The 11,282-nt window shown below is 38.1% G+C and overlaps 1 protein-coding gene across 1 annotated transcript; it reads left to right on the forward strand.

Annotated features, from left to right (window-relative positions):
* The first annotated feature begins 662 nt into the window (after positions 1-662).
* Positions 663-11,282, forward strand: dpp3 (dipeptidyl-peptidase 3). The gene is made up of 18 exons (XM_077233352.1): positions 663-749; positions 2,114-2,414; positions 2,494-2,583; positions 2,687-2,824; positions 2,903-2,977; positions 4,159-4,249; positions 4,372-4,505; positions 4,629-4,759; positions 5,274-5,332; positions 5,436-5,630; positions 5,726-5,838; positions 6,275-6,367; positions 7,288-7,350; positions 7,464-7,588; positions 7,663-7,783; positions 7,870-8,049; positions 10,259-10,421; positions 10,535-11,282. The coding sequence occupies exons 2-18, from the start codon at positions 2,145-2,147 to the stop codon at positions 10,675-10,677; spliced, it is 2,184 nt and encodes a 727-aa protein (XP_077089467.1). The 5' UTR covers positions 663-749; positions 2,114-2,144; the 3' UTR covers positions 10,678-11,282.

Genomic DNA, 11,282 nt, shown 5'->3' on the forward strand with positions numbered 1-11,282 from the left:
GTAAGGGGAACAGAAATATTTCAGATTTGAAAAAAAAAATATGACTCATAAATTAACTTCATTAGTAATTTTACAGGTTTTAAGTATGAATTGATTGATTGATTGATTGATTGATATATTTCACTAGTTTTATCTATTTTATTATACTATGTATTACTATTTTATTAACTCTATTTGGGCTGGAATATTTCATCCACCTGCATTATTTTATACCTAAAAGTATAATTATTCTCACCTGGCAGCGACTGTCAAGAAAGGAAACCACAGCACAATACACAAATAAATGATCCCGGGCGGTCAAGATGCTGTTTAGACAATGCAGATGGACAATTTCCTGTTGACAGAAAGTTTATTTTAGAGTGCTGGGAAATGAATTCCTCTTGAGCACTTAAGTGATAAACACATCAGTTTAAAAATTAATAAATAGATAAGACTGAATCCACTGTTACGCGAAATATTTTAAACAATCAAACAAACAAACAAATAAATAAATAAATACATTTCTATAATAATATATTATTACATTACGATAAACATAAAAAATAATCCCCTTCTACAGTTGCCTTCATTTTCAATCACTCGAGACCTCTTTTTCACCTGCTGTTCCTATTGGATCTCACGCCAGTCACTTATCTTACCCGTCGTCTGATTGGCTGAGGGGCGGATCATTTCATTGAATGAGTAGCGGAAGTAGATTCGGACGGACACTCGCTGGTGCTCATTTTGACAGGAGTGAACGCAGAATTCAGGTAGAACTTGTGTTACATGCTGTTATTAATAAATGGGGTATTGTTTAAAGAGAAAGTGTATGTTCGCTATTGTAGATCATAGGAAACTTGTAGAGAAAATTATTTCATATTGTTTTGTATGGCACAGATTTGCGGGATTTCATTGTCTAATTTCCTGCACTATCAAGTGTGCTAACGGTACTAGCTGATCAGTAAAGTCCCAGAAGTGAAAGAGAAACTCAGCATGTCAATCCTGATTCACCTTTCAACCGTAAAGCCAATCTTTCGGCTGTGTATGTCTACAGATTTAACGTTACATAAGTTATCCAAAAGTATCTACCGACGTTACTCAGGACTGTCAAGGCAAGTCTCATCCTCTCACCGAGAGACGAGACAGACCAGGTTACTTTTGATATGAAACAAAGTCTCAGCTTTCAAATTATGTCAAATTTATTACGAAATTAAAATAATAAATCCGTTTTGGCGCTCTTAAATGTGACGTGACAGATCGCTGTATCGCCTCAGTTCAAGCGGGCGGCACGTGAACTGATCATATTTTCCTCTTTACTTCTAGTTAACTTAATAGTAAATAAACACGAATGAACATTAGAAGAAATGTTGAAAGATACAGTACAACTTACCGAAATGTATCACGTCTCAGGTAATCGATCAATCAGTGTTTCAACCGTGGAAAGGGGTCAATAAAACAGCTGGAGAACAATGTCACACGTAACGTTACATTTACGTTAACGTTACCTCAGGAAAGCCATTTAATGATCATAGCACGTTATTTAGCTAGAAAAATTAACTATAGAGAGGATAATTTTGCTAAATATATGCACTATATTGCATATTTATTATATTTTTACTCGTATCATTAAAACATATTATAACATAATTATAAAAAACGCATTATATTAATTTGAGTTGCTAATTTTATCCTGTTATAATAATACCAGCTGACTGGGCTCTCTGTATGTTTACATCAGTAGCTAAGAGATTTTTAGATTTTTTTCCCCTTGAGAAAAATGAACATGTATGTAGGCCTAGCTACTGTAACGTTAACTGATATTTAGCCAAATGAATCAAGATCGGAATCAAATCGCAAGCTTATGAATTGAAATCGTGAAATTTGTGTCAGGCACTAATACAAACAGTAGGCTACAAGTCATTGCACCATATATTAACCTGATTGTGTGAAAGGGTCTTAAGCTAAACTCAAAAGTTGGCAGCCCAATGGCTGATATTAGCTGTGTGTGTGAGAGAGACGGAGCAAGTTCAGGATGTGAAGCTATGATGAATCCCCAATAATAACCAGGTAATTTTGTTCTTTTGCATAGTAGGAATTTAATTAGTGACTCCTTCATGCTTTTGTGAATTTTCAGTGGAGAGGGAACAAGCTGCCTAAAGTTTGAAATGGTGGACTCTCAGTATTACCTCCCAAATGACATCGGGATCTCTGCTCTTGATTGCCGGGAGGCTTTCAGGCTGCTGTCTCCCAAAGAGCAATTGTATGCACACTACCTCTCTCGAGCGTCCTGGTACGGTGGCCTGGCCGTGCTGATCCAGACGTCTCCTGAGTCTGCCAACATCTACGCACTGCTGCAAAAATTGTTCCGAGCACAGACGCCACTGCAGCTGAAGGCAGTGGCGACTGCAGCTGGACTGAGCGCAGAGGAATATCAGGTGAAATGACCTGTTACGAACACCAAAGTTAACATCTTCTCTGTGTTCATTGTCGTAACAAAGTTCTATCTCATTCTAGGCTTTCCTCGTATATGCTGCTGGGATTTATGCAAACATGGGGAACTACAAGTCCTTTGGGGACACCAAATTCATCCCCAACCTACCAAAGGTGAAACACCCTACTTAATATGTCCCATGTGTAATCTGTCATACTTTGTATGCAACATCCTATCAGTTTTAGTATTTGATAACCATGCCTTTTTTATATGCAGGAGAAGTTCAAGGCTCTTGTGTGGGAGAGCCTGGTGTTTGAGGAGAGCCCCGGGGAAATAGAGGCGCTGTGGGGCTGCTGCTCTGAGCCTCTCTACTCCCTAGAAGACAAGCTGAAACAGCTCGGTCTGGGAGACAAGGTAAAAGAGGAAAAACGTCTTTTTTTTACAGCTTAGTCTCAGATTGATGTTTTACTATTCATTACTATTCTCTTCTAGGGGATCACAACTTACTTCTCAGGGAACTGCTGCTTAGAAGATGCAGAGTTTGCCCAGAAATTTCTTGACTCCAAGGTATCAACTTTGTTTTGAAATGTGGAAGATATTTTCTGTGAATATGTGAAACTTCCTATTCATTAGCTGTTATAGGTAGATAACTAGAAGACTGATGAAATGTTAAAACAATTTGAGGTACAAACTACTGTTTATAATTACCATAATAGATTAAATTATGACAACAAACACCACTTTCCAACATCAAGCCGCATAACAGACTGTTTTTGTACAGTTAAAATTACTGGAAAAAAGTGACACCGGAAGCATCGCACATTCCTAACAGCTGTATTGTTCCTCGGAGTAATATGAATTAATATAGTGTATTTCACTGTAACGCAGTTCAGATGTTATGGGAAGGAGGAGGCGGGAACCGGAAAACATTTAAAGAATTTAATAATTAAATAAAACAAATACAAAATGAAAGTAAAAGACAGCAGCCCCTCACGGACGTCTGCTATCACATAATAAAACATAACCAACACAACATAAATCCAGGCCTGGCCTCTCTTCGCTGTCGTCGCTCCTCCTTTTATGCTTCTGCTCCTCCGTGAGAGATACGAGGCCGGTGCGCCGTGCAGATGGTGCTCATCAGCAATCACGCAACCGGCCTTTAATCGTCCTTCTCGCCACAGACACGTATATAATATTAAATGTTTCTTAACTTATTAACAGAAATTATGTTCCATATTTGTAACGATTTATAAATATTTGTACATATTTTTCTTAAATTCCGGCTTTTGTTATCATTGAAAACATTTGATACGTTTTTGAAGTCCTTAATTTTGAAACCAGGGAACACGCACACTGGCATTACAATATTATATTTACAATAAGGTTAATTTCATCAACATTGTTTAATGCATTGGGTTACGTGAGCTAACAATGAACTATACTTCAACAGCATTTAGTAATTCAGGTAAATTTCTACAAATATTAATATGTTTACCATTTCAGGTTGTATAAATTAACATCTGTTAATGTGTAATGAAAAACATGAATTAACAATTATCTTGAGTTCATAAATGAACTAATCTAAATTCATAGAAAAAAAGTAAAAGTATTGTTCATTGATTGCTCCTGATAGCTAATTTAACCAACTGAACCAGATGTAACTTGATCTTGTTATATCCTCACTGACAGCATGAATGAACTAGGTTACCTAAATATTCGCTTACGTTAGGAGTACTCTGTCCTTGTAGAAACTGAGTGCCTACAACACTCGTCTGTTCAAGACTGAAATAGATGGGAAGCGGTGCTATGAGGTGCGTTTGGCATCTGCTGAGAAGGCGGGTGAGTATACAGACCAATTTAAATCCAGTTTATATGCTGTGTTGTTGTATATTAATTTTCATTGCATTTGAGTTTTTTCCTGTTCTCCACTATTTTCTCTTTTTTTTCCCTCCCATCTGCAGACTGCTGTGATGCTGAGAAGGGTGGTGAAACTTTTTGTGGTAGATATGAATTTGAGGATGCTGTATTCTCTGTTAAGAGGGGCGATTATTCCTTTCTTATGGAGAAAGTGTGTCAGAACTTGGAAAAAGCCAAGGTATGGCAACATTCAACCTGAGAAAAACACTGAATCAATGATACTTTTGGATGTGAAATGAACAGCATGACCATTTGAAGCATGAGTAAAGCTGTTGTTGTTGTTTTGTGTTTTTTGTCTCAGGCTCATGCAGCCAATGAGAACCAGAAGAAGATGCTGGAGGAGTATATCCGCAGTTTCACCTATGGTTCAGTGGAAGCCCATAAAGAAGGGTCCCGCTTTTGGATCAAAGACAAAGGACCTATTGTGGAGAGGTGTCTGACTCATTTTTAACAGACCTGTGGGGGGGACAGGATTGGGAAAGGGCCATGTGCTAGGATTGCTCATTGGCTCAGATGAAATCCTCGTGATTTTTGTCTCTTAAAATTATTTTACTGTGTAGTGCTTTCATTTGGAGCAAGAGATATAGGAGGAGTGAGTTTACTGCATTATATTAATGCCTTTGCTCACAGCTGATTGGTTCAGTTTTGGTTTGGGATCTCTTACTCAGAATAATACATGCTTTGAGCATTTTAGCCTTGTAGCATTAGTTAACATGGTGAGGAACACAGCTAAAAACTAATACATCATTTTGAACCCCCCAAAAACAGAGTTTGTGCAAAGTTAACTCAAACTTACCTGGATTGCCACAGAAACCAACTCTGTGAAATAGACCACGGGCTATTGATATAGGCTTAAATGTTTGATTTCATGTTGAGCTAGACTTATTGTTCTTTCCCATTTGGAATTTCTATTACAAACCTTTTTATTTAATTTATTTTTTATCAGTTACATTGGCTTTATTGAGAGCTACAGAGATCCATTTGGCTCAAGAGGTGAATTTGAAGGTAAGATCAAATATTTTTGGTCATGTCTTGTCCAGATCCATTAATTTATTAAAAAACACACGTAAAAATGTCTCTCGTTCGCACTTACCATCTTGCCCAACAGGTTTTGTTGCCGTGGTGAACAAGGCCATGAGTGCTCGCTTTGCTCAGTTGGTGAGCTCGGCCGAGGTCTTGCTTCCGGAGCTGCCTTGGCCTCCAGCCTTTGAGAAGGACAGCTTCCTCAAGCCAGACTTCACCTCTCTGGATGTACTCACCTTCGCCGGCAGCGGCATCCCTGCAGGAATCAACATTCCAAACTGTGAGTCCTCTGAACTGACATGGATTTTTCCATATGCAGTCAAATTTGATTGATACATGTATTATGAGAAGTTTTAACCATTTATCTGTCTGTAGATGACGACATCAGACAGACAGAAGGTTTCAAGAACGTTTCCCTTGGGAATGTGCTGGCTGTTGCGTATGCCACGCAGAAAGACAAGCTCACCTTTCTTGAGGAGAATGACAAGGTAAGGCTGATGACGGCTGTCTGTAAGGTTGTAATGCAGGGGTGCCCAATCCTGTTCCTGGAGATCTACCTTCCTGCAAAGGTCAGCTCCAACCCTGATCAAACACAACTGAAACAGCTAATTAAAATCCTCAGGAGCACTTGATAATTACAGACACGTGTGTTTGATCAGGGTTAGGTCTGAACTCTGCGGGTAGGTAGATCTCCAGGATAAGGATTGGGCACCCATACCCCCGGTTTCACAGACAAGGCTTAAACCTAGTCCCAGACTAAAATGCATGTTTGAGCTGTTTTAACTGAAAGCTATTTGCACTGACATATCTTAAAATATGTCACTGCCCTTTCTGTGAAACCAGGCCATAGTCTAACGAATCAAACATGTTGCAGTAGAGGTTCAGAGTGGTCATTTTTCTTCCTCTGTGGCTTTATGCCTGTAGGACCTGTACATAAAATGGAAAGGGCCTTCTTTTGAGGTGCAGGTTGGCCTTCATGAGCTGCTGGGTCATGGCAGTGGGAAGCTCTTTGTTCAGGTAGAGAAACACAAGCAAATCTACATGTTGCTGTGACTTGTGGGATATATATACACATACATACATACATATATATAATTAGCTAACTTCAACAGTTACATGAACTAACAATGAAAAATAGTTCTAAAGCATTTGTTAATCTTAATTAATGTTAATCTAAAAATTTTACGGCCAAATTTTTAACTAAGACTAAAATCAAAGTTTTATCTGTTAACATAAGTTAATAAACTACCCTAACATGAACTAACAAAGAACAGTTGTATTTTTTTTTATTAACTAATGTTAACAAAGATGAAGTACTGTAACTACTGTATTGCTCATTGTCAGGTAATATTAATGCAATAAATAACCTTAACTAATAGAACCTTATTGTAAAGTTTTACCAATAAATGTGGTTCTTTTGAACTTTCTATTAATCAAAGAATCCTGAAAAAAAAAAATATCACTGTTTCCAAAAAAATATTAAGCAGCACTTAAACTGTTTTCAACCTTCGATTTTTGAAGGATCACTTTATTTTAGCTTTGCCATAACAGGAATAAAGTACATTTTAAAATATATTCAAATAGAAAACTTATTTTAAATTGTAAAATTTCACAATATTAATAAATAGACATCTTTCACATCATTTAAAAATTTTATTGATCCCAAACTTTTAAACGCTGGTGTGTATATATATATATTTGAGTGGCATATATAGTTCTCCATACGGTACATACTTTTTTCCCCTTCTTTTTTTTCTTCATAGAACCACTTGCTCTAATTCTTCTGTTTAGCTATGAAGTTGTATAAATTGTCTTTTTAGCAGAGCGTCTGCTTGGAGCTTAAACTCTCAATAGAACATAGTTGTTTTAAACCCAGAACACATTTCATAAATGCAAATGTTTCAGTTTCTTCATCTTATGTGTTTGTATTGAAACAGGATGATAAGGGAAAATTCAACTTTGATGAAACTGCTGTACGTAATCCAGAAACAGGGGAACTGGTGAGTTGGTTACCTTGTCATCCTGTTCATTACTGGATTCAACTGTGCTTTACCCTCTTTATGAACCCTGCACGGCCAATCACAGTCATAAAATGGACCTTTTCGGCTTTCAGATCTCGAGCTGGTACAAGGGCAGCGAGACATGGGACAGCAAGTTCTCCACCATCGCCTCATCCTATGAGGAGTGTCGGGCTGAGTGTGTAGGACTCTACCTGTGTCTCAACAAACAGGTGCTCAGGTGAGTCACTGAATCCTTCAGTCATTTCTGTGTGGATTCACTCAGACATGAATACTGAGCAATTTGTGTGGCAGTATTTTCGGGCATGAAGGGGAGGATGCAGAAGAGGTGGTGTACGTGAACTGGCTGACCATGGTGCGTGCTGGCCTGCTAGGCCTGGAGTTCTACACGCAAGAGAGCAAGAGCTGGAGACAGGTTAGATTTAGATGTGTGCCTATCCAGAAATCATTACTCTTTTGCTTGATTATCTTCTCGTCTTGACATTGTCCTCGCTCTCATAGGCACACATGCAGGCCCGGTTTGTGATTTTGCGGGTTCTGCTGGAGGCTGGAGAGGGACTGGTTGGTCTGAAGGAGTGCACGGGGACAGATGGACGACCAGACGCTGTCATAACACTCGACCGCAGCAAGATCAACACAGTGGGCAGGAGCGCCATCCAGAGGTTCCTCTGTAAACTGCAGGTACAACCAGTTTACTGTTCAAACGGAACTAGCGTTCTGCTACCATAAATTATACTGCACTGCGTACACTAGCCCACCTGTTATTAAAATTAGTATGTGAAAAAGAATACATTATGCAATAGAAAACGTTTCCAACAGTAGTATGACCACATGACATTGCATTTTAGTGAGTTATTTAGAAATAAAATCTAAATAACGCTGTAATTTCTTCCTGAAAACCAAACGTACCGTCAGAATCAGCACGATCGGTGATTGTTGTAAAATGCAGGCTCTACTGTTGCTAAATTGTGGACGTGTTTGATCATAAAAAGAGCTATTAAAAGCACACAGATCTGCGCAAGAGACGCTGTTCACAAGGCGCGCGTGCTCTGAAACAGACTGCAACGAGACAAGAAAAGTATACTTAATTTCGGGCTTCGTGTGCTCAGACATCTAGGGTCTAAACTATCAAATATACATAAAATATAAAAATGACCAGCTCTGAGATTCACTTAAACACAGTTTATGTCTTAAATGGACATAAATAGTTGGGAGAAAATGATAGTGCATCAGTCACCTATTAGATCTGCACTCAGTCTTAAAGGGGCAGCAGTCTAATAAACCTGCTGACGATTGAGCCATTAATGCGAATCAAACAACAAAAGGCAGAGTAAATCACTCACAGCTCTTGAATGAATAACATTAGCTTTAATAAGTATTAATCTATCTATGATAGACTAGCATTATTTTACATTTGATTACTAAATTAATTAGATTGCTTTTCAGACAGAAACACTTACTTGAAAAGTAATGTTAGTAGACCTGAAATTAAAGCACTGTGTACCGGTATATAATTTGTATCTTTGTTTAATTGTATTCTTTTTTTGAAATTGTGTTTGTACTCGTTTTTGCTTATCGTATCCTATCTTATGCATACAAAACAAAAAAGCCTGCACACTGCTGCATAACAAATAGATATTTTACATTTCAAAATATAAAGCAATGTTAATTATGTCCTTAATTCTTAAAAAAAAAAAAGAACCGATAAGAATACCGTTAAAGTACCGGATCAATAAGCAGTATCGGTAAGAGTAGTAATACCGTTAAAACCTTAACGATACCCATCCCTATATATATACTTACTATCTTTAGGGCTTTTCACGTTTGAAATAGTTAACCCTGGGTCATTCTAAACCCCAGGTAAATGGGATCCTGGGTTATCTTTATTCATGTTTCACACTTGTGTGTTTACCTGGGGTTAACAATTAATCCTGGGTATTTATAAACTGCTGTTTCACATGGCACATTCCTAAACCCTGGGTTAAAGTCCTTATTTGCATATTTGCGGTGTCAGTGTTACTGACTTGTCAAACGCGGCACGTGAGACGTTTACATAAAGGCCCTAGTATTGCGCATCCTCATATTACACATTGCTGACTGTAATATCAAGTTTTTTCTGAGTGAACTTTTCGAACTATAAAGGTAAGAATGACTGTCTCTTCGCTCCAATTGTCGCGTTTTCCATTGCAGTTTGATATTTTTCCTATCATAAGCTTAAACGACTGTTTATATACATGAATATAAGGCATGCGAATGGTTGTTTTTTTAATATGCCTATATGGTTTTATTAATTTATTTCAGGTTTAGTAATTTAAGTACTTCAAGTGAAACTAAACAAAAATGAGAAATACAACTAGCTGAAATAAAATGTAAAGCTTTATTGATAATTTATTTTTTTAATGTGAAGTATTTCACTGTGACTTTTTATTTTTCTCAAAATTGTTAAAATTAGTTTTTGAATTTTTTATTTTTTTTTACTCTGAACTGAAGGGATGTTCACATTGACTTCCATTGACTTCCATTCATACGCATATGAATGCTGGAGACTCATGTAAAAGCTCATGTGAAAAAGTTTGGCATTTCGGTGCGTTGCAAAGTTCAAGTTTGGTGAACTCTGTCCTTCGAATTCATATCACGAGAAGACGGCGGGAATTAAAAGTACACATTTTTTGCAGTAAAGTGGAGAAGATTGAACATTTTTACCTTCTGGATTCATTATCATTTGTTATATGTTGAATTTACGTTTTTATCAAAACAGACGCTGCAGAATGTGACGTCATTTCACGACCGTTGCCGTGTCCGTAGAATTTTCGCGTGCTCAAAGTCTAGTGTGACTGCGGCTTGATGGAACAGAAACAAGCTTCCATAATGATTTGCTTTTTTTGTAAAGGTGCACAAGGCGACAGCCGATGTGGAGGGAGGAAGGGCCCTGTATGAAGGCTACTCTGCTGTAACTGCTGACGGCACCCACGATTTCCTGCGCCTCAGAGAGACGGTTTTGCTCCGTAAGGAAGCTCGTAAGATGTTTGTCCAGGCTAACACCTTCTTCAAAGGTTTGTGTTTAGAATCCTCCCTTCAGCTAAATTACCATTGTTGTATGATCAGTGACAGAAACACAGATACACATATACACAAATGGAATTATGTGCTGCTGTTTGTGTTGTAGATGACGCTGTGAAGCTGGTTGAGTATGAAGGCAGCGCTGAAGGGCTCATCCAGTCCTTCGTTGAACGCTTCCCAGACGATGCTGAAGAGGTAGAGGCCCAGCTGCTGGAAATGACCCGCACGGATTCCACCTGCTGGTGCTGAGAGGACACAGTGCTGTGGAAGTCCTCTCAAACGAGTATTGGACCACACTGAGTCACAGCAACTTTCGGAAATGAACAAAAAAGGCTGCAGAGTGCACAAGGAAGGGACTGGTAATGATTCTAAAACCATTCACATGTAGGAGGAAGGAAGAACCGCACTTAAACACAGGAACATAACCCCAAGTTCTTTACCTTCCCACTATTTTTCTTTCTTTTTTGTCTATTCACTTCTAAACAAAGCCAATTCTGATAAGAGTTTTAATTAGAAATTTCTGTTCCTGCTTCGAATCCAACCACAGCCCACGCTTCCCACATAGGCATGTGAAAGCACTGACAAGAGTGAACTTGCTGTGTGAGGATGGACTTATGTAATCACAACACACTTTCTCCACTTACATTAAAATGGAAACATACTCTGCGCTAACTACAGATCATATCTAGTGTAGAGTTAATTTTCTGATTCACTGATATCTAGGAGAAATGGTTGGATTCATTCTTAAGAATATAAGTTGTTCATTGGTTAACAGGCTGTTCGGTTCCTCAAAGTGTTCAGTGTGGACTGTGAAAATCAACAGTCCCTACCAAATAAAACTAATTATTTCCGAA

Source organism: Siphateles boraxobius, unplaced genomic scaffold (assembly GCF_051911475.1).
Source record: "Siphateles boraxobius isolate OS27281-9 unplaced genomic scaffold, OSU_SipBor_1 18, whole genome shotgun sequence".
NCBI lineage: Eukaryota > Metazoa > Chordata > Actinopteri > Cypriniformes > Leuciscidae > Siphateles > Siphateles boraxobius.